Source organism: Phalacrocorax carbo, chromosome 2, assembly GCF_963921805.1.
Source record: "Phalacrocorax carbo chromosome 2, bPhaCar2.1, whole genome shotgun sequence".
In the NCBI taxonomy this organism is placed as follows: Eukaryota; Metazoa; Chordata; class Aves; order Suliformes; family Phalacrocoracidae; genus Phalacrocorax; species Phalacrocorax carbo.
The window spans coordinates 115,046,469-115,071,312 of NC_087514.1; the positions used below are offsets into that span (position 1 = coordinate 115,046,469).

The following is a 24,844-nucleotide window of genomic DNA, read 5'->3' on the forward strand; positions in this document are numbered from 1 at the left end:
CAGAGTAAATGAAGGCCTGCAACCTAATTTCAGAGAGTGCATCCAGCTGGGCTGCAGTTCCATCTCTGATTGCCCACCTGAACATATGCAGAGAAGTTCATCATCACTATGGTGGGGTTAATTCTGAACTGCTTCCTTGCAATAGCAAAGGATGCTAAAAAAAAAGCTTATACTAGAAAACATTCAGGTTGTACAGGAAACACGCAGCAGAAGCATACCTATACCATAGGATGGAAGTTAAGCGATTTTGCATCACCTGTTACTATTACAAACCTCACACACAACGGTGCTTTTTCCTTCTGCCACAGCAATAGTACGAAGGTAGCAGAGTATGTCCGAGACAGAAGCAGCCTTTTTCTTGAAGTACCGCATGATAATTTCTCTATGAGTTACCTGAGTTTAAAGGCAACAAGGAGCAACTGGAAAGCCAATGCTGCCTGTCAAGGTCTCCAAACCAGCCAGTAGCATGAGGAAAAGCTAGCAAGCTCACAGGTTAACAGGAGAAAAGAGATCCCTTTGACCACTATTTACCACTCAAGAATTCTCCAGTTTGAGTTTGTGTTATACCCGCTTCTAAAACCAACAGTCCCATTGCTAATAACAATGTAAATTGTGGTCAAGAGGTCAATGCAGATGTATGTAGGGACACACATCAGCTGCAAAGTATGTTTCAGAGTAAGCACAATATTGAGAAATCATGCAAAAGAGCAGCTGTATGCCACTCTTCATACACCTGCTCCATGAGTACTGCTGATCTCATCTGTCTCTTCGTAGCAAGCAGTGTTATGGATAGAATATGCTTCAATCTTGTGTCTGTTTCTGGTGAGATGGTCTGACTTAACACACTGACGCCGTGGAACATCCTGACATAGACTTGCTATTAGATACACAGACTTCCTATAATGTAGGGTATCTGTTATTTCATGTCTTCCTGTAAGGTAAAGGAAAGAATGAATTTCAATCAGTTTTTCTATATTCACACTTGTAAAGTGGGCGGTGCACAGATATGTTACAGAACCACTAATACTGGGGCACATCCTATGCTGCCTCAATCCTCATGCCTTTTGTTCCATCTCATGTTACAGATTGCTACAATTCAGCACCTTAGTTTTGCCTACAGCCATATACCACATAATTGTGTCTCGTTTTCTGCAACACAACACTTCCTACAACAAAGATACACTAAGAAAAGGCAACTGTTTTCCTAGGGTTTTCATTTCTATTCCCATCACCAACCTATTACATATTTCACGCTGTTCAATTCCATACCTGAATTGCTCGGAAACTCATAAAACAAAGACCTTATCTTACTAATTTTCATCAAGCTCTTTCTCCTTTTCTGAAAGGAAAAAAATGCACCTCTTATCTCAGTCTTTTCTTCAATGCTTACTTTGTATTTATTCATGATCACACCTTCTGTTATCTCTGCTCCTCTCACAGGCTTTCCTCTGCCTCCAACTCTCTCACTCTTTTTTGGTAATACATCTTACCTTATTCTTATTTCTCACTTACCTTCCTCATTAACCATCTTTTTGCTTTTCCTTGCTGGGATCTTGGTACAGTTCTGGAAGCTGTGACGTTCAACAACTTTAAAACATTCTCGTGGAAGTCTGGCTGCTTCAGCTCATTGCTCCAGCTCTACGATCTGATTAAAAGTCTCAGAACATCCCCCTTAACACATAAATAACTGCCAGGATCTCCCATTTCACCGTCTCAACCTTGTGTAACCTATAAACAAACTTTTCCTGGTCTGAAGCCAAACAAGCAGTGACAATTCTACACAGTCTAACTAAATCAGAGCTTACAGCATTAAGAGCAACTTTCTTGATCCAGTCCACTAATAGCAGAGAGCTACCACCAGATGCTTCCTGTAGCAATGAAAACAAAGGAAACCTGAACAATGACAGCAAGAAGCAACTACCAGCTTTTAGGAGCTGGACACCAGTAGATCGTAACTACACAGGTTACAGACATACTAACACCAGACAACAACAACAAAAAGAACTTTTGCAAAAAGTTGGAGAAAGAACACACAGGTCAAATAGATGAAACCTCTTCAGTGCATCCCAGAAATAAGTCTCGTGACATCCAAGACTGCCACTCTGTGCCATCCCTTTAAATATGTTCACTTTTTGTAACAGTTCTTAAACATTAAGTTAGATCCATCCACCAAATTGAAACAGTAAAAATTCTTGGACAATTCTACACATTTTTATGTTAATGTAGTAAAGAACCTAAACTGAGAGCAGTTCTCCATAGTAACATGGGAGTAAAACATCATAATTAAACATGATTTATTCATCATTGCTGCCTATACAGCAAATAAAATAATTGATACTTGTAAGACTTAGATTTCTATTTCTCCTCTTGACAGAGTTGTGAGAATTATTTTGTAACTCTTCTGAGCTGTTTAAATTAAAATCATTATACAAAGTTATTTTTCTAGTTGAGTCAACTCCCAATAAGGCCTAGAAATCCTGACAAATGTTTCTGAGTATAAACCCAAAGAAAGTATTGTAAGCTTTAAAACTTCACTGCACAGCTTCAGCATTTTGACCTGAGCAAGCAAAAAAATAAAGCCTTATGTCTCACTAGTTCAGACTTACTTAAGAGCTTTGCCCAGTACTTGTAAATTAGAATACTGGATAAGCTTTCTGTTGGTTGTAGCATAACAGAATCTTTGTAGCCATTTTTAAGTTTGATAACACAGGATAATGTCAGAATTAGGAACAAAAGCAAATAAAACTTCTTGACTGTGACTGAAATCTAAAGAAAGCAACCAAACCCAAATTGACAGTAGTACTGTGCTATTACCTCATGTACAATTTTCCTTTTCTCTGTTTTAATTAGGTTAAGTTTAAGAATACAGATACCCTGCTGTTGAGATCATACCCATAACTGTGTAAGTGCTGCTACAAACATACCACTTTAGTCAATATTGGTAATGCCACCAGGATAACTTTATTCCACTCAAATCAATCATATTCTCATCCTTAATGATGCACTAGGGGTTTTTTTTTTTGCATTCAAATATGCATATAAACATCCAAAAGTTACCATAACAGTTTTTAATTAAAAAAGAAAACTAATGTACATGTTTTTTCCCCAGTATGCTATATTTTTCTTAAAAAGTACTGTATGTATCAAACATTTATGGTTTATCCCATCACTGTCAATTGTCTTTGAAGAGCTGTCAGAGATCTCCAACTTTAATGAACTTCTAAATAGCCTCAAGAAAAAGCTTTTAGCTTTCTAAAGGTATGAGAAGAGGTTTAGTATTTTGTGGCATGAAGACAACATGCCATTAGCAAGTAATCCTTATGTATACAGTGTTCTTTCAAGAAAGATATAAACCCCAAATCCCAAGTGATCATTCATACCCTGCATAAAACTAACACAGGATTATTCAGATGAATAGACAGCATTTGGAAAGGTCTGTCAACATTCAGATTTTTAACAGCTCTTTAAAGAGGTAATGGTGCAGATTAAGTACAAGCTTTTTGCCTCAGTATAATACACGTTTGAAATTAAAATAAAACATGGAAGACCAATATCTTTATATTTTATTCTTCAGAAAAAGAAGAATCTTAAAGAAAGCATTTAGTAGTCCACTTGTGCTTAAAATACTCAATGCATGAGAAAGCCAAAAGAAAAAAAAATACACATTTTTTTACACCATGATCAAAAAGATAACATTATAAATTCTCAGAAATTGCACCGTATTTAAAATACTCTCTAGAATCTGCTCCACTTCTATGTATGGCTACTGAGGCTGCCTGACACAGTTCCTTTTCTACTTTAATTGCCAACCTGTGGAGGCCCTTCAGGGATGAGCGATGTGAAGAAAGTTGTGATAAAGGACCAAGCGGAAGCCATGAATCCAGGCTGCTGCTCTGTATTGGCATCTTCACCTGCATCTTCTCCACCGTCTTCATCAATCCCATCGTCCATAAGTCGCTCCTTTAAAAACAGAAATTGAAGCAATTCAACTGCTTATTTTCAGAGCTCCAATATAAGGTAACCAGCATATCTTCCTACATTAAGTAACTTCTCTCAGAACAATCTCCTGAAGAATAACTAGCATGAAGAAAGTCTGTGATTGAAGTAGAGACAATCAGCAATTGTCAGTCTAGAAAAATACAGAATTTAAGCAGCAGGCACAACACTGAGGACAATGCTCAAAGCTTTCTGGTTAAACTGACTACATTTCATACAAGTTGACCTTCTGTCCAGACATTGCAGTGTACTTGACAATATAATAATAGGAGTCTCGAAAGGCATGTCTGCTCTTACTCACCATTTCTTCAAGGTCAGGATTATTTGCATGCTGCCCATCACGGTTCACTTCCATGTTATTGGCTGCCTGTTGTTGGCCTCCCTCTTGCCTAAAGGGGAACCATCCAGCTTGGTGTCTATGTAAGAAGATGGAAGAGTTGAAAACCTCTCTTTTGAAAGGAATAACGAGATTTTTCTGCTACAGCTAACTACTGCAGGAAATTATTCAAGTATTTTCAGATGCATGAAGCTACATGTATTTTTCTGCAAGTCTTACTTCTAGATCAAATGGCTATTCTTTGACATCTGGGTTAAGAAGGGTCATGCTAAGAGCGGTCCTTTAAGCTTCAGAAGTGCTGTTCACAGCCCTCTGTTCCAGAAGATGAATAATTTACCACGGTTAGGTGATTAAATATATAGAATACTTTCTTTGGGTCTCCTCCCCATTTTAAAATACTTGTTATATTAATTTTCAAAGGCAGCCTTAATTTTCATAGTTTGAAGTTAAGTTTAACTTCTTGTTTTCCACAGAAAATTAAGCTAAGGCTTGAACCATTTTACCATTGTAAATTAAATGAGCCTCTCCTATGTTTTCATGTGTCTATATTCTGATTTCAACTATCATATCTGCATGAGAGACAGAACAGCCCTGGTGAGAATGGAGACTACAGTGTTAAGGAAACTCTCAATAAATTACATCAGTCCAAAATATCAAGCATTACTGCTGATTTCCACTTTATTTACACCACTAAGGTATTTTCATATATAAAAGGAAGTGATGACAACAGTACTGATATTTCTATTAAAAAAAAAAAGAGCACTTAGGTCTTTATGATGCATTGTAAAAAAAAAAAATATTTTAAGTCCCTGCAATTCTATCAGATCTAGTATCCACTGGTGCAGTAGAACTACCTTAACTCTGCTTAACACAATTTACTGCACAAATCCCACGTGTTATTTTTGAGATATAAATGAGCTTAGCTCTGCAGTTTTGCTTTCATATCCAAGCAGTAAATGTTTTCAGTTAATGCAAGCATATGCTTGACCTATATGAACTTCCTTCCCCTCACACCCACTTTGTAAATTTCCATCCCAAAGTTCTACATTTCTACAGTACTGATCTGTTAATATCACGAATATTTAAGAGCACTATTTCAGGTGTAAGTAGTATCGAACTTACTGTAAAAATGTTTTGAGAATTGTTTCTTTTTTCATATCAGGTTCTCTGCTTGTTTGAATTTTTTTTTTAAAGACACCATACTGTAAAAGAGAAGTGCCTGAACTTTTGTATTTGGATATTTTTTTACAGTTTAAACGGATTATATACTAGCACCGTACTCCACTATCAGCTCTGCAGCTGTACTCAACTGTTGTACTCACAAATAAACCAGCAGCATGGCTCCCATTACCATGACAAATCGACTGAAGGAAGAATAGAAGTACACAATGCTCAGAAGAATTGCTGCTCTAGACAACGTATATATCCAGTCCAGCCAGTCCCGGTTGAAGTCCTCCTCATTCACTACCTGGCCACCTTGTGCATTCATCTGAACATTCGGGTTTACAGGCCTGTTCTCTTGGACGGCTACATTTGGCACTGCTGCAGGCTCATTTGCAGGAACACGTTCTGAATTTACAGCCTGGGCAACTGCAGGCCTCACTGGCTCAGTGCTTGAAGTCACTTGGGCTGAAACAGCAGCTTGGCTAAAAATTTAAACACAAAACTAGTTTGTCAAGAAAAAAAACCAACGCACCAAGATTTCTAAGCCCATTCTTGTCTTTTCTACATTAATAAAAACAATTTTTCAGATGTAATACACGTCAAAACAAAGTACATTTTACCTTAAATCTTTACTTAATACATCATTAAATCCAGTTTTGGTTTGGAATTAAATTCATCTGCTGGACAAAACTTCGTGTAAAACAGCATAGCCAGACAAAATAAAAACAGGCATTTTGATCCTGCAAACAACATTTAAGTTTTTAATACCTTCCTTTCATTAGCATAATGCAGTACTACCCAAGATAATGCAGACTTACTATTGCATGTAGTACTGACGTGCATACATTTGTTGCCACCAGATCATCTGTAAAGGACTGAATGCAGGATACATAGAAAATCCAGCAGGAACACCTTGGCCTGGAAATTGGTTGCCTACGTTGCTATGAAAGGATTTAAAGAAATATTCAGTTCTGAACTGCCACATTTATAAAATGCACTAATATTTAAAAAAAAAAAAACAATTAAAGTAGCATTTTTCCTCTCATTTGTCCCCCTGCAATAGTGCACTGAAATAACACCAAAATATGTAGTGAGATCATCCCACCCACTCCAAAAAAGCACTGTATTTTCATACAAGGACGTTAATAAGCCAAGTTATTTCTACAGAAAGAGGATATATGTTTTTGTACTTAGATGTCTGTCACTAGATGCATCTTTGGGACAAAACTATATTGAAATCTTTTCAAAACTGTATATACAACTGCAGAAATTCTTCCATACAATTCCTTTTAAGATCAAAGGTCACCCTTAAGGCACTGCAAAAGCTGTAAAACAAAAACTTACTAGCTTCTATAACTTACTTTTAGAAGCAATACCTGAAATACTACTGTGATCAAAGACATGAAGAAATGAACATGAGCAAAGACAAACTAATCTTTCAGTTGCATTCTTCAGAAGCTGTATTTAAGAACTTTGTAAATTATTTACTTCCCGCCCCCCTCAATATTTTGGGCATAAGCAATTCTCATCCTTATGGGTTTTTAACTCTGGTTCACATGCAAGAGATACAAAGCTCCTATACATAAGTTTTAGGCTTGGTTTTGTCTGCTTTTAAACTTCTTAGCCTCTCTTACCTCCTAGAGCATATAGCATGTTTTGGCAAGATTTCCAACTCTTTCCCCAAAGATTTTGATGTAGTGAACTGTAGTAAACCAGGACATCTTTCAGGACAGCATGAGAGTATAAAGCATGAAGAAAAGTTTATTCAGACTGCAGGCAGCAAAAGCTGAGACTGCTGTAATTGCACTGCAGACTACACCTGTTCCCTAAGTAAGGCACTCCCTGCAAAGATATCACCAAGAGATTTCATTAGTCTACCAGGCATTCAGATACACAAGCCATGCCCAGAAAGAAGGATGGGAGGAAGACATTAAAATCTTTTTTCCATCTTACACATGATTAAGTATTTCACTGTAATTCTGGAAAAGACCCTGCCATGCAACTCCATGATCTCTACTAACTGTTACGTTTGTATTTAGTCATAACCTGTTTTGACAATAATTTGGGGGGGAGGGGGAGGGAAGAAAGCAAAAGCTACTTTCCTGATACCACATACAAACTGAGATAATCATTGGCAATACTCTAGGTTCTAGGTTTCTTTCAAAAATTGCAAGGGTGAACTGACAGCCTTGCTGATGCTACTTATTTATGGATAATTAACATGATGGAACAGCAAAGCTGTCAAGCTGATATGAAAAACATCAATCATGCTTTTACCTTTATGCTGCAAGCTTTAAGAATGTGTTTTTCTATCTTCTGAACTGGCAAACACTTTGAGAAGTAAGACTCCTCCAAAATTCATAACACACTGACCCTCATAAAACATTTGACCCTCAAAACATAAAGATGATTCAAACATTCTACGTGAGTGTCATTAGGTACTATATTGTGACAAATCACTGAGCAATGTCTCAATTTCAAACATGTAAAATATCTCATCGGGAGGTGAACAGCAAGTACCCACTCACTGTTCAATCATACCTATTTCTCCAGCTCAGTCACCAATAAGCAGTGCTACCTAACTTGCCTAAGTGAGTTCTGCAGGAATTCACCAGTTTTTTTAGCATGGTTCTTTAAAACTGCTAAGTTGAGCTCAGCAACACTTGAGAGGCCTTAGGCTAATAGCTCTCCCTCGCAGATACACCTTTTAGACATTACAGGATTTGAGCACCTACTTTCTTCCAAACTTTTTCGAAAAATTGCTTCCTTGATGTCTTAAAGCTTAACAGTAGAATAAGAAACAAGTCAACCAAGACAAACCTCAGAACATTTCAGTTATGTCATATTCTTTCCTTTCCCATTCAAATATTTTGGTGGGTTTTTTCTTTTTTTCCTTTTTCCAACAGCTTTTCTAGGAGATGGGACTTTCTGAGAAGCAAGACTTAACTTTTCAAGATCTGACTCCATTAACAAGAAAAAGTAGACATCAATATTCAAGAACTGGCTTCTGCCTTAGAATGCCAACTAGCTCAGCAGTATTTTATTTGCTCAAACATCAGAATGAGGCAGATGTTGTCAATTATACAGCTATTACAGCTGCCGGGGTATTAAGTTAGCTTTTGAAATCCAGGAACAACTCTAAACACAGTGTAACATATTTCAGTGAGAAAAACCTCTCCAAAGGAAGCAGCTCTTCTTGGCAAAGCAAGCCCACTTGCTGTTAGAAGAAAAAGGAAAGTAGCATGTGCTTTCTCCTCATCTTTTTCCAAAAGGAGGAAAGAGAGGCAGGAAGCAGAGTATTTCAAAAGAATGGCAGCAACAGCACAAGAGCAGAGAAGCAAATTGGATAGGCACAGGCATTCCAAGATTGGAGAACAAAGCAGAGCAGACGGTAGAAGAACAGTTGGGTAAGTCAGAAAAAAGTTTAAGGTTCAAATGGTAGAGGTAGATTCAGAATATTCTGAAAACAGGCATGCTACTCCTTAAATGGCTAGAAAGCTCAGAATTACTTCTTTTGGTCTATGGAAGTCACCTAAAATGAACTAACTGGGATTCAATTTGAGGGTAAGGTCAGACTAGTTAGCTAGTGTCATCATGAAGATACTGCTTACCACTAATGGAAAAATAAGACTTTTTATTCAGACTTAAAAGCTCAATCTCTGCCATCGACATGACTGACAATAACTGCATTTGTTTAATGACCTTGACCCATAAAGACATTTAATTTAGTGAGTCTCACATGAGGCTGGGATATCAACTTGAAGAGATATCCTCTGCTATGCTATTCGCTACTTAAAGAAATAGACCTAGAAAAGCTACTGATGAAGCAAGGTGTTTATGCACTAGGACACACTGCACGCTGTCAGTATATCATTTTGTTGTTTGCTTTCAAACATTACTATGTACACAATACAAAAACATTTCATTAGATGGGCTGCCCACGCTTGACAAATAATCTCACCGCTTTGATGTTTCTTGTCTGCTTACTGCTTCCAAGTACTCTCCAATCTGAAATGCAAGCCATTTCAGGACTGAGCCCATCTGTTCTGTTTGCACCTGCGTAGCACAGTGGGGCCCTGATCCTCAGCTAAGCCCACTGGAGCAGACTATGCTCTGCTTGCTCTCCACAGCGGACTGTCTCAGTAGATATATAAACTATTTGCCCAGTTCCACCTCAAGTCTAGATTTTTAGAAAACAGCACTTACAAAAGCTCAAAAGAGAGAGTTTTTAATTGCTTCCTCTGTAATATTTTAACAATACAAGTTAGCTGTTTTCCCAAACGGTATTCAACTCACACATTGAAGCCCTATGCCAGGAACTGAAAAACTATCAAAATCTTTATTTAATCGCCTAACATTCATGTTACTTATTTGTACAAATTACTAATGAAAGTGTTGCAAAATGCTCAAGAAAACTGACCCTCACATACATTTTCAAACATCTGGAGACCTCCCCCCATCAGTAGAGCCTATAGTTCATCATGCAGCTAGAATAAAATTTTAGTAAATTTCAGATATGAATCATCATTGTTCCTAGCAAGTCTCAGTCTGTGTATGAATTACATTAAAGCTAGATTTCTTTGCCCCAAATGACATTTAAGAGAGCAGCTAAAAAACAGAAGGCATTTCTCATTTCTGGAATACAAGTAGCGGTGCCCTGAAGCAAAACCAGATGCACCTGAGAAGATTACTGAAAGCATTAAAAAGGGTTTTTAAAGATGACAGCAAACTACAGCAGGCATTGACACAGACTGTTTGGAGTGGAGCACAGCCCGTGTCCAGCAGTCTGCAGCAATAATCTACCTTAAGTTCTGAAAATGATCTGCTAAATTACTTTTACAAAAAAGGCCTAAGATTATTTAGGGTTCATTTATTTTGGCATTTCTTTTCAGGTCAGGACTGCACTTTTGAAGCAAATCTCTACTTACTTCCTCTTACTACAGTTTTGTTTGCTAACACAGAATGTTCTTGGATCACCATCTGGATTCCTTTTGGATTACACTAAATTGAAAGATGTGACTTAAGAGCACTGAACAAACAGGCACCTATTCCAGGTGACCAAAATAGAGATAGTCCAAATAAGACATAAACCCCTGAAATATGCGCGGTGTTGATGCCAGATTCTCAGCACCTCTTTCTGTTTACAGATCCACTCCTCTTAATCCATATTACTTGCTAATACAGACATAGACTTAGTATTTTTATTTTAAGTTATTCTTTTTCTCACAGTAATGTCTTCCAAACTGATGCTTCCTGCTGTATTTTAATTGAATTATTTCAGCTAAAAGACTGAACAACAGTTGTGTTGCCTTTCTGAAGACCATAGGCTATTCAGTTCAGCATGCATACTGATGAAAACCTCACTCTCAGGGAACGCTTCCATGAAAAGCTAATTAGAAAAACATTAAAACTTCTTACAGATTAGTAATTTACACAAACACAATAAATTGCTTCCCAAATTAATGTACATTACACCAAACAGCAGTCTTGACAGTCAGCCTAGTGTCACCTAGCTTTGCCATAAAGGCAAGTACAACCACTTCTGCAGAGGTGTATGTGGTCAGAATAACCTAAGTGCTCCACCCATTGCACAGCCAATTTCTTCCCAGACGACAGTGCATTTCAGATAAGCAATAAAAAGGACTTGAAGGAATTCAGGATGAAAAATAGTAAGACTAGTAAAGTCTAGGTTAACTCTAACAAGAGAGACAGTAAATTGAACTGAAACTAAATTTTGAGCAGTTCCTGACATTTGTTTTCTTTCCAGTGACAGAAACAATTGTTACTGTTAGCAGGTTCATAGATTTCCCCCCCCCTTCCCCCTCAGTCTCTAAAGAAAATCTCTAGAATCTATACAGTACTGGGAAATGCCTTGTCAGAAACAAATCTTTAAAGCATTCCCCAAGGAAATGACAGCTATCATCTCAGAATGCACTATCCTCCCACTTTCCCCTTGGAAGAAAATAAAGCTAAAAAACAAAGAAATGTTTAAGAAGCTGCAAAGGTCACATGGGTTAAAAATTCCTAAAGCTGCTTTTTACGTGCAAACAAAATGACAGGCATCTTTAAAGTTACATAATAACAGATCTGATCTAGAAATGTACACTAGCTACATTTCATTGGTACATATGAAAATACTTTAAAACTCTGTTGTAGATATACAAGCACTTACATGTACTCGAAGCACCCTCATATCATTTCTACAGCTGAATCCAGTATGGGGAAGTGAAGAGTTACATCTCTTATGTGTCAAAAAGTAAGAACCATCTTATTCTGATAAGAATTTAGCATTGATGATTACAATAAAGGACTAGAAAAAGCAACAATTTTTCAGTTACATAACTAACTACATCCACTAGATAAATATTACAGCTGCACTTATCAACAGGAAGATGAGGGCAGAAAGGATGAAGAAAAAATAAAAGACAGCCTGAAGGGGAACACCAAGATCACTTAGTCTTTGACTGACTCCTGGCTAAAACATTAATGTTCATATTAAAAATGTTTCTAAATGTGACTTATGCTTCAAGCTGAACTAGCCAAATCATTTTGCAGACCTAAAGGAACATAATTGTCACTGAACACTTAAAGTACTTTAAAGAGTATCAAAGAGCTGAGGATTGCTTCAATCTCACTTACCCTTGCATTAAATAAGGGAACTGGTGGCTTGGTATGGGATTGCTTTGTGCTTGCGGAAGATTACGATGCCTCACACCATCTGCACTAGTGTTCAACGATGTAGATGAAGCTTCTTGGTTTGTGGATGAGGCAGAAGCTGATCCAGAACGGTCCAAATTCTTAAAAATAAATAAAATTGAGGTTGGGGATCTTTTTGCCACAGTTAAAAGATTTACTACTGTGTCTTAATAAAAACCTATTTGCTTTAATGTTTTGTCACAAGTTTAATTGAGAATATAAGCACCAGGCAAGTCTTCTGGGGTTTTATTTGCCCTGGCAAGCCTTTAGTAACAACAGAAATTCAAAATTGCACATATAAAAAGTGAAGTTTTCAGAAAGACTCAACACTTGATAGGTCCCAAAGAAAACCACAGATCATTGGGAATTATAGTTTCAAAAAGCTGAACCAAAGTAAAGCTTAATCCAGAGAATATTTAGCAGCATCTAAAATTCTAGTGGCTACCGTTAACAAAAGTAACTACAACCTCAGGATATGACTTTATATTCAGAGATAATAGTGCCTGCAGTGGCTTAAAATACCATTCCTCTATTCCTGTCTTCAGCTTCCCTTCTACTCATCATCCTCTTCACTGGTGCCAGCTGCCCAATTCAAATTTCTGTACTCACTGCTGGGAGGGGGCAAGGGGTAGGAATAGGGAAGTGGCTTAGGCTCCCAGAAACATACCTAAAACTACTGTGTCAGACCTTCAATGCTTTCCAAGATCAATACTTAACCCTGGAAGAAGGGCAACAGCTGGCCCTCCTAGATTATTTGTCACTATAACAAAACTATAATTTGGCTGTTGAGATGCATTACTTTAGTTTTAATAAATCCCCAAATCCTGTTGCTAGGCATTACTGTAATGTTTACTCGGTAGAAAATGCTCTTCAACTTTGACAACTCAGGAAGTGAGGAGCTGCAATTACTTAAGACATCCATATCACATTTGCCCTACAAAGGAAAACAAAAAACAAATTACCACTAGACAGTTGGGGGTGAGAATAAAGCTAAGCAAGTGGAAGAATAAAGGCCATTCAAGCTTTGGATTTAGGTTGTTTCCTTCAAGGTATTATAAACTTAACACTGTGCATACTGACCGCTTTAAGCGGTCATTAATACAGTCATTTAAACAGGACATTTACAACTGATTTACGTAGCAATAAAACAATTACAAAGAAGGCACCCTGTATCCTGCTTGCAAACAGAGATAACAAATACAGCCTTCGAAAAAACAACGTAACCACTGTACACTCGCTACTATTGCTTAAGCCACTTGAATTTCTGACTGTCACATAGCAGTCAGAAACAGTACCCTATCAACAGAAGAATGAAGACAGCTTATTACTGGAAGGGTATTTCCCGTACACTGATAATCAACATCACAGATGAGAAGGACTATAATGGTATCATATACATTCCTTTCTGACTAACCTTCAAGGATCACTTAGCAATACTGCCAGCTCTGGAAAAAGCCAAGAGAATTACAGTGAAGATGACCAAGGCATCAACAGAAACATTAACTGCCCTTCTGCTAAAACAGAGTACAATCAAAGAACATAATGATTTTTGGAGGGCATGAAGACAGAATGACTCGAAATACCCTAGCCAAGTGTTCTTTGAATAGCTTAATAAAGTGTTAAGAACACTTTCTACTTCTCACTGTCTTACAGACACTACAATTTGCTACATGAGTACTGTCCAATTTCTATCAATCAGAATAAGCACTGGCCAAGCTCCACCTGTCTATCTCACAACAAGAGCACCAATTTTACTGGTCTCTCTCCAGCAGTACAGTTTTCACAAAATCAATCAGAACTTGGGTTTGGTTGGTTTTTTTAAAAAAATCTGAATACACTGCTCAATTTCTGCCAAAGATATGGGGACATGGAAAAAAAGGAAAATGTACTTTTTGATAAAGAAGAGGTGTTAAAAATAGAGAACAGCTTAAAAAAAAAGTAGTACTTTATCATCTAACAAACATAATTGCATTAAAATTTGAAAAAGGTCATCTTTGTTTAAATAAAGTGACACCCTTACATAATCAAGTCTAATTGTACAAATTCATATGGCATGCTCTACTTTCACCACACTATTTTACAGTCAAATTTTTAAAATTAAAAGAGAAATTCCTGGAAAGCTTCCTCAGGGTAGAAGAAATTCACGTCCCGTGTATGAAAACAAACTCACTGAGCTACTGCTGGAGGTTGAAGTTCCATGACCTTCTCTACTGGTGCTGGGTTTTGGAGAACTTGGGGGCGTCCGGGAAGTACATACCAGATGAACCATATGATATTCATCTTGCTAAAAATTGAAGAAATTGAAGAGCTAAAGCAACAATATTTGAGAAATTTGCAAACAAAAAAGCCTTTCAAAATCCATTTTCAAAGCTACATTTGCAATCAGTAAAGAAACATTATACAAAATGGAGAGACCACAAAGGAAAACTTGAGCCTAGCACAGGAGAAGTCCACTGTTTCCCAGCTAACATCTTCTTAGCAGTTATCCACGATAATATATTGAACATTCACTTACCCTCAGTCTTCCCAAAAACTGCAGTTTAGCTGAACCAATGGAAGACCACACAGAGAAACACGAGGAAGTATATCATAAGCTTTAACTCTCACTTTGGAAAAATCTCAAACGCTTTACAGGGCTTGGTTTCCCCAAAGTTAAGAATGCTTATATTTGCACTGAGATCTAACAGAGAATGTTATCCAATAAAGACATCAGGGTAAATGCAAAGTGTAGGCACTGGGATTCCATGAGCAGACCAAGACAAAAATATATCAGGCATTGTCTTCACCTCACTCCAGCCTAAGCTCAGCTCAAGCCTAACCTGCAGATGCCCAACTGAAGAGCCCCTGCAGATATTCCACACTCGGGGAATGCTATTCAGTGCTATATGGAACTTGAGTATTCCTAAATATTTGAAAGTGAAGAATCAAACAAGTGGTACCACTTGAAGGCGTGTCAGCATGCAAGTACCCAGCCCACATCAATTCTTCATGGATACGCTCCCTCCCGCAACACAGATGCCGTAACGGCTTCAATCTGAAGTACCAAGTGAAAACACCTCATGATATCAGCATGCCTGAAGCTTATATGGCCATAGCAACAGGAACAGCTATGACTGCATATTTAAACTGCACACTACAGCTTCCTCAGTAACCAAATGTTAAACAAGAAAAGCAGGAAAAAACCCTCCGTCCTCTTCTGAAACCAGCATGGTGCAGTCAAGCTGCAGTTTTTAATGAGATGACATTTAGAAATAACAGGTTTGGAGGTTTTTTTTTTAAAAACTGTAAAAAAAGTTACACACATTTACTAATTTTTAAGTTGTAATCTTTAGGAATAAAGAAAATTGGATAAGTGCTTTTATACACCATTGTGCATTATTACTAGCATAGCCTATCCACACTAATTTAAACACCTCCTCAGGTATCAGTTTCTAGCCCCAAGCACAACCTTGCTATTACATTAAGTGTAATTTCTTACTAGCTGGTGATAGTAAGCAACAATCAGAGAGCACTGAATGAAGGTGATCAGCATTCTGACCACATCAAAAGCTTTAAACCTAACTAGTTACCTTCTTTCTAGATAAGAACTTATGCCACTTGGAAAGGCAAAGGAAGCTAGACATATTACTTGCAGGCTTACAGTGTACAGCTCTATTCAGTGTGGCAGTTTATTATGTTTCTAATTTTACATAACATGCTGGACATCACTATGCTTGAAGGGTGCCAAGACTTCCAGCCTCAAGGTATTTTATATCAGCAAAATGATACTGCTCAGTATCAAGAGCAAGTATCACAAAGCTAATCTGAGAGTTTTAGTAAATCCTCAGATAATATTAGGAAATTATAGCTAATGAAGTAGGAATAATATGGCAGAGAATAAGATTGAAGAGTAATCATACCTTTTTTTCCAAAAGCTCTTAAAAGCTTGATCACAAAAGCTCCTCCTCTTCCAATGTAAATTTTTAACATTATGCTTCAGACTGATGAGTATGTTCCTAAATTCACTAAATTTCTTTAACTAAACCCAAGGCCTATAGCTACTAAAGCATCTTTAAAGTCAAATATAACCCCTGTAGAGTGAAGGAAGACATTATTTGGCAAAGTTTGTCCTCTAGCACATAAGCAAGGTTTGAAATTGTGTTTCCTAAAACTAGTCCGCTGTAAGCAGGCCAAGTGAAGTTAAGGGATTCAGACTTCATTTTGTCCTTAACAAGTAAAACTAAGCTTTGAAGTAAGTTATATAACTACTTTCATGAACTTTTAAGTGGTACAGGACACATACGGGTTGGCAATAGTCCAGCTCCAGTTTTCCAGTAAACCTATACATAGTAAATTTCAATCATTTTTTGGTAAGCAGTTAAATCCAATTTAATAAAATCTACTTCAGAGCGAAGATTATAAAGTAACAACAGTGTTAGTCTACTCAAGCAATACTCAAGATTCCTCTGCGTTGATTTCTCCATACTTAATAAGGAAGTTCATTTGCCCACTTTCACTAAAGCATTATCCCCCTTTAGAGACTTTCCTCCATACTAAAGCGTAACCCACTCTTGCAGGCTGTACATTGATTTTTACCTTAATATACTACAAAAAAGTATCACTACCAACACCCAGGTACTGTATTACAGAGTTTACCTATTTCATAGGATTAAAAAACATAATTGTTTAATGACCTAAAGTATTTTCTAAACATAGCTATTGATGCATTCTGATCTGTTTACAAGTTTAGACTACACAACATAATGCATTATGTTTTCCATTACCATTGAAATTGAAACAGAGTTCTTGATAATCTGCTCTAAATATCTTATTCTATACACTTTTAAGGACTTTACTAACATAAGAAAGTCCCTATTACTTAGTAGCAACATCAGATGTCACGTGTATTCAGGATTTGGCTTTAATATAAATGTTGACTGAAGAATCCAAAATTAGACTAGTAAAATTATTTTTTCCAAGATAAGCCAGCAGAATAAAAAAATAAACACAAGAATCAACAAACTTTCAAACATCATAAGAAATGGTTAATAGACGATGAGTAAAAACATAACAACAAAAAGCTTTCCCAGCAAAACCATTCAGGAATTTAGAATTCTGGTTTTGCATATAAATGTTACCCTTAATTTGCTTACACAAGTGCCATTTTTAATGCAAGTTCTTGGGTTTAAGTACATACAAGAAATTATTTCCCATACCAACACAAATGTGTTAAACGGTTCCATTTAGGTCATAGTGGGAACTGCCCAAAGAAAGCACTCTATACTACGTATCACTTGCTCTGGACTTAAACAGCCCACCTGCTCTGCCACCAACTGGAAACATGCCTCAATCCACAAGTATAACAATCCTACACGCAAGGGGTATGTGAAAATACATTTCCTGAATGTATCAACATTATATGGTAACATCTCTCAATACAACAATGAAAATTTGAAGCTAAGCAACACAAATCTAATTTCCTATTTCCCAAAAAGGGATTTTGATCAAATATCATATGGTGTTCATATAAAGCTTACTTTTCTGAGAACGTCTTTCAGCTGCAGATGATCAGGAAGCAGTCTGCCGGAATACACCAGTCTCTGATCCTTTGTAGACTAGGAGATGGGACAAAGAAAGGAATTTAGCTTTTTCCTGCTGTACAGATATACAGCTGGAGATAACATTTGCAGATGAGAAAACCCCTTAAAATTCCAACCACCAACAGATAGTCTTAAAAACATTTCAGAGACTTCACAAGCCCAACTCACAAGTTAATTCTGAAAAAGAATTCTGCTATCATGCACTCAGCGAGAGCGCCACAACAATTAACACTACTTAACTGACAAATGCTGCTCAAGAGAACTATCAAGTATATTCAAAGATCCCTTCCTTTTAAATATTTCTCTTTACCCTGCTCCCATTCCCAGGCACTTGCTGAAAAGTAGATGGAAAGAAATCCCCCCCAAATAGTAGAAAGATGGAACGATAATTAAAATATACAGAAGAAGGGCACAAATTTCTATTTTTTTCAACAGGGAATGTCTGTTATTAGCCCCTGCCCCCATCCCCACAACCTCCCCAACATCTCCCCCCCCCCCCCAAAAAAGAAGTCACAAGAGTAAACAAGTAGGAAAACATTAAAAAGCATGAAGCAGCAAGATTATTTTTTTAAGGTAGCCTGCAAACTTTGGTGAGCTTTTTTGCTGTTCTTACACTTCCACAGTGCAAACAAAACTGTTTTATTACCTTATGAATAGGGCATAATTTGTTTTAAAAACTTTCAATTATTCTACACGAAAGAGATATCTGGGGTACCTATCTACAGTAAGATGTCCAGTACAGTAAAGTCTACTTGGTTAAAGAAAACAAGCAAACAAAAACCCCAACCCCATGCAATTCAGTTTATGCTGTCAGAGTTTTAAATAGTCTTAATACTAGTGGGTCACTAGCATGCTGAAACTATGTGAATAAACAGCTCCCCCATCTTGTTTTTTTGTTTTGAAAAAAGCTCCTTAAACTTCTTTTAATATGGATGAATATTTAAGAGAATCCAACTACTGTTTGCATCCTAAATTAATAAATAGGGTTTATCACTTGAAAGAGCATGCTAAGATAAGCAAATTCTAAATGAAGAAATCTAGCCTAAATATCAGTGGAACAGACATGCATTATCAGTATGAAATATTTGAAGAATTTCCCCATCATGCAAACAGCTAGTCTTACAACATTTCACCTCTTTCTCTCCTAGCCTTCTTTTGCTCACTCTGCAGTCTTATTCATGCTAATACTAAGACACAAATACCTGAAATCCAGATCTCTGTGATTAGAAAAAGCTTTCACAGGAGTTTTGACTTTTTTCTTTCTTGCAGTTGCCTTTTACAGATTCCCTATAACTCAGCAGACCACAGAAAAGTTGCAGAACTTGTTTTTTCCCTTAAAAAAAATCAGGTCATATAACTAGAAAAAAATGATAGATACTCTAAGCAAATAATTATATATTAAATCTGAGAAGATTTTGCATTTTTTCCCCAAATTCATACTAGCTATTCATGATTAAATACATGAGTGCATAACCTGTCACATATAGTACAGAACCGTTTATCACTGCTACTGAAGAAACGTTTTCTATATTCTGCAATTTTCTGTATTTTGCATTAGTGACATAACACACTATTTTTGTAAGTCTCAACACAGGGAACTATTTATTTGCAGCTCCAATGGATAAAATACTGCAATTAATTCAACATCATGCTGTACTATTTCTATTTACATTTAGAACAACAAAAAATTACTCTCTCTCTCTCACGTCAGACTAATTTCTTTTGAACTATACCATTTGGTTGCTCCTTTCAAGCCAGAATTATCTGCTAAAGGAATACAAGCTTACTTGCATTTCATATTTCGGAAAGGCCTTAGAAAAACTTGAATTTGCAGCATGCACTGAGATTACAGAAAACTTTGACTTCCTGTAAATTAGAAACTTGTTGCTTTAGAACAGCCAGAGGAACCAGAAGAAAAGTCTCAGAAACCTTGTTTCTGGGTCCTGAGATAGATTATCTGGAGATTAATGAGAACAGGTAAACTGTTAACACAAAACAAGCAAAACACAACAACAACAAAAAACCCAAACTCCAAATCTTTGTATCATCATCCAACATGACAATAGAGTGCTGTTTTGCCTGTCCCACTCACAGTACAGCTTTCTATGTGGTCAAACTCAAGATTCTTTTCTTCAGTACCTTATATATGAACCTCCCCTCAACCCCATCTAATTACATACCTCTCAAAGACAAGTAATGCAAATTACTTTTTTTAGTATGAATACTTAGAGAAGAAACTGCTAGATTAAAATGACCCCTCAAAACTGACTACTACATAGCCTTCAGTAATGTATTTCAGCTCCCTACAAAGCCACAAAAGAAAAGGTTACACATACTCTGAGTACTGTTCATCGTGCTAAGCTAGACACGTTAATGTGGGAAGATGAGTTGTTAAACCCCACACTCCTCCCTGCTTAACTTAAATATGTAACTGCACTACAGGATTACCACTTGCAATTCTTAAGGTGAAAGCCTTCCTGGAATTCTGAAATGTGGGGGTTTTTAAATGCAGATGGAAGAAGAGCTGATAAATGTGAAAACACAGTAATTCACATACATGCCAAAGTAAATGGAAAAGGCATTCAACTTATCCTCTGCAGAGGAGGTTCACTATCATACCTCCTGCTTCAAGAACAGCATGCTCACTGCTAGGCCAAACACTGAACTGTGATGCAAAAAACACTTAAAAAAATATAATTATTGTGGCCCCATTTTCAGAAGAAGCACATATCATCAGACAGAATTATTCTAGAACCTGAAGTTTATGAGTGAGGTGGAAGACAGTTTTCAGATCATAACCTAAATGTATTTAAAACTATGAGTTCATCAGCTAGTGGGGTATTTTTCTTCCATTTTTCAAGAAAGACTCCTCCTGCAGTGCTTAGTCCAAGTTAGCTATGCCCAGCACATTACCAAACTTAAGCTACAGCAGCACCTTCCTTTAGAAACATACCTTATTTCTGAGCTATCCTGTTTCACCTACAAGACATTCCTTTTTCTGGTCACTCAGCCTCCCTCCCATTCTTCCATAGGAAATAAAAATCAAAACAACCACATCTGGTTAGAACTGTGGGTGAAGTATATACTAGATGACAGGTACTAAAGGAAATGAGAAACAGCAGTTTTAAATTAATGTTTATGGGTGTAATCAATGCAGCAGTTAATGCACTGAATGTAAGATCTGCCAGACAGGCATGCAGGTTGATTTTGCAAGTTTTCCTTTCTTAAGTAAACATTTCATTTAGGGACACTATAACTGCAGTACTCAAGCTATGAAAAATTGGTCCAGTCAGGGGAAAAAATATTGACGAATCCACAAACTAACTTAACACTGTTATAAACTCATTTAGCTTATTTAGTGACTTTCTTTAGTAAGTATACCAACTTTAATAACAACTAAACCAATTTACATCTGCCTGTACCTGGATTTTGTACATATTTAGCTAAGTTAATTTACGCAAATTAATCTGGAGAAATCACAAACAACACTGCCTCAAGGCCTAACTTCTCATTTGCCTATTTTAACCATCTCATTTTCTGAAGATACACTCTTAATAAATTGTACGTTTAAGGACAACATTTACAGTTGCCATCAGTTTACTAATTTACAGATGCATATAGAAGAATGAGGTACAAGTCACACGTGAAAACTTGAAAGACTACATATAGCAGTGATAGCAGCCGATTTTATTTTACACCCTTCCCTTCAAGAACACTGCAATACCTGTACAGAGCATCTGTGCTCTGATGTACTCGTGCACTCTTAAGATAGCATTGTAATAGGAGTTATTTCCAGGACCTATCATATTCAAGGAATGTAAAACTTTGATTGACAAGCTTTGGACACTGATCTGGTTTTAAAAAAAGAAAAAGAGGAGGGGTAAAAAAGCTCCTAAAAAGAAATATTAAAACAAATTTGAAAAAAAGCAGTAACGCCCAGTATCGAAAGCGTATCAAGCCAAAAATACACTTTTCAATTTTACTATACATAGGAGGCATCCTATTAAACACCTTTCTCCCCTCCCATGTTATTACTTTAATTTGAAAGGTTATATGAAATAAAAATACTGTGTTCAGTTACTAGTTTAATTGAAAGTACAGTAAATCCAAATTAAATCGGAATTACTGAGATCGTTTTCCGCACAGAAACTGCCCATTCTTTAACCCAGCACAAGTTTGGGAAAGCCACGTTGAGGGAGGAACCAGCTTGCAACAGATGATGTTCCAGGAAACCGAAATTTAATATTATACTACTGGTTAAAGCCTACAGTGCAACATAAAAACCTTTTTTTCATTAAGGATTCTTCCTAGAAGCCCAGTTTAGCAAGATCATACAATGAGTCAGAAAACTAGTGTTTAAACACAAATACGTCACAGGAGGAGATCCTAGTGAGGAGGAAGAAGTAGCAATCAGCTGAAGTCATATACTTCTTCTTTTCTTCACAGCAGATAGGCTCTCTAAGCAGAGAATTACTTGCAGCAATAATTAAATCCACAAACTCTTAAATACTGCTTAACAGATCTCAATGTACCAGTGACACAGCCTAAGTTGTTGACTGCTTTTCTTCCAGTTTCTCTGAAAGGCAGAAACCCCCCATCACACAAAGCCACTATTTTGCCTTTTTTCCTCTTAAAAAAAAAAAAAAAAGAAATCAACAGTGCCAATAATTTTTCTGTTGAACTCGGTGAATACTAATCACTTACAACATAAACACAACCTTTTTCTGATGTTTTCTACAGCAAGGTCTAGGCCCCACATGCTGCCACAACGTGGAAGCAAAGTCACTCCCTTTATACAGTTTTCTGGAACAGATTTTCAAATATATTGTTCTGTATGACTGCCCATTCTAAACAGGTATAGTATTAACTTTCTATTATTATCTGTATGGTTTTTCATAGCCTCTTTTTAATTGCCAAATTTAGAACTTAAAAGAATTTAAAATAAATAATCTTCCTCAGTGAACAAAAAAACCCCTTTTATATTAAGTTTCAAAATAGAGTCACAACCATCACAAAAGTTTGTAGAACATCTGAGAGCAGAGTTTTCAGCACAACCTCAAATAATGGCATTTCAAAGTGGAAAAAAAAATAAAGAGGAAAACAATTGTGGAGTTTGTGACATTCTGTGTTTAAAATAATATTATGAATAAAAATCTACCTTCTCCACACCTCAGTGAATTCACGAGAACTTTAGCTATATTGCTTAAATCCTGTAACGGCTTTAGACAGAACTCTTACATTTACAGAAGTTAGTCTTAAATTGAGGTAACTGAGGTATCTAAATCCCAGTTCCCAAAAAAAGCAAAATGGAGCATTAATAAGCACCTTCAGCAATACCACCTTTCAGGATGCTATACTGTGATCTTCTTAAAACATATAAAGGAGCAGCTATTTATATTGCCAACTTTCCTGAAAGCAGAGACCCAGCCACTGCCTTCGCACAGGCAGCTCTTTGGCAGCAGGGCTCTTCCTTGTTTATTTTGCAAAGCACCTGAGCAAAGTCTTGATCGACTGTCCAGAAGTTACTGCAACGCCAGTCCCACCGACAAGATGAAGAAAAGAGGGCTGGCCGACAACTCACCGGCTTACTGGGGTAGACTTTAGAGAGGTGAGATTTTAGCTTGCCCACAGTCCAGTCCAGAAAGCAGTTAATGGTCTGGTCGGTGTATTTCTGGTTGGGGGCCTTGATGATGAGGGTCACCGGGTGATCCACCACGCTTTGGTCCATGCTGCTGGCAGGGGCGGCCGGCCCTACCCCCCTCTCCGTCTGTCTGTCTCTCCCCGGGGAGACGAAGCCGCTCGAAGCTCTGGGCGCTGCCTCAGCGGCCGGGGGCGAACTTCCCGGGGGAGCCCATCCCCGTGCTGGCGCTCACAGGGCGGCGGCACCGGCCGAGGTCTGCCCGCCAGGCGGGGGAGGGAGGAAGAAGTAGAGAGAGGGGCGGCTTAGCACGTCACACACACGCACCCCCCACCCCCCATCCCGTAACCACAGTGACGGGGGCTCGCGCGGAGCCAAAAGGCGCACCCACCCGCCCACCCCGCCTCCCGGACACCCTCCCGCTGCGCCCGCACCCGCGGAGAGGGAGAGGAGACGGGAGGCAGCACCGGTACCCGGAACGCGTCCGCCCGGGCTGGGCTGGGCTGGGCTAAGGCCCCGCCGCACCGCCGCGACCTCCGGCCCGCTGCCGTTTGCGTAAAATGGAGACCGGAAGCGCGGCGGCGTCTCTCTCCCCCTCCCTTCGTCCTCCGCGCCGCTAGGGGGCGCCCGCGGGCTGAGCGCCGCCTCCGGGCGGGGGGGTGTGGCGCAATGGCGGCGCGTGTGACGCGAGCGGCGAGGCGGGGCAGTTCCCTGTCAGGGAGGCGTCGCGGTCCCCCCGCCGAGGAGGGAGCGGTGAAGAAAGGGAGGGGAAAACCTGTGCCGGCGGGGCAGGGCTCGGGCGTTTTGAAATGATGCTTCGCAGCGGGGCGGGGCGTGGGGAAACCGAGGAGCGGGGCCGGCGGAAGCGCTGGTCGTCAGTCTCGGCGGGCTTCGTGTTTGTGGCCGTGAGAGGAGGCCCGCGGTGCAGGATGTGGGGTGTCCACCAGCTCCTTGCGTCAAGACGCTGGCTCACGAGACGGTCTGAAGACTGAAGAGGTCAAGTGCTTATTAGCAACGGAATTAAAACTTTATTACTTGTTGCGTGGCTCGCCTCCATCGCCATCGTGTGGGAACACCTCGGTGTATCTATCCCCAATACCCTTGTGAGGTCAGGTAATACTCTTTTATAACCAGAATGGAGGCATAGGAAGAGATTGGCCATATGTCACACAAAAGACCTGTCTAAAGTAATAAAACAAGCTTCCGAACTCCCAGGTTAGCATTATAAACTTCTGATAATCTTACGTGATTTTCAGTTGCTGAAAACAAAATCCTTTAAAGGATAACCTAGGAGTTTGATGGATAAAATGACAATGAATAAGGGAACAGTTCAGTTCATTATCCTTCTGCTAAGGATCTCTGCAGTAAAAGTTGGCATCCTTAACTTGATAATAAACGGCTTATAAAAAATATTTTAAACTGTATCTTGAAAAG

At 38.3% G+C, this 24,844-nt stretch overlaps 1 protein-coding gene across 5 annotated transcripts; it reads right to left on the minus strand.

Moving 5' to 3' along the window:
• Positions 1–2,938: 2,938 nt before the first annotated feature.
• Positions 2,939–24,031, minus strand: HERPUD2 (HERPUD family member 2). Of its 5 annotated transcripts, none has more exons than XM_064443932.1 (9): positions 23,884–24,031; positions 23,354–23,668; positions 17,710–17,787; positions 14,364–14,477; positions 12,137–12,294; positions 6,316–6,438; positions 5,656–5,979; positions 4,298–4,412; positions 2,939–3,960 (listed from the first exon to the last, which is right to left on the minus strand). In XM_064443932.1, the coding sequence occupies exons 2-9, from the start codon at positions 23,498–23,500 to the stop codon at positions 3,799–3,801; spliced, it is 1,221 nt and encodes a 406-aa protein (XP_064300002.1). In that variant the 5' UTR covers positions 23,501–23,668; positions 23,884–24,031; the 3' UTR covers positions 2,939–3,798. The 5 variants fall into 5 exon arrangements, with proteins under 5 accessions (XP_064300002.1, XP_064300004.1, XP_064300003.1 ...); XM_064443934.1 differs by having other exon boundaries at positions 23,878–23,992; XM_064443933.1 differs by having other exon boundaries at positions 23,845–23,992.
• Between the last annotated feature and the right edge of the window lie 813 nt (positions 24,032–24,844).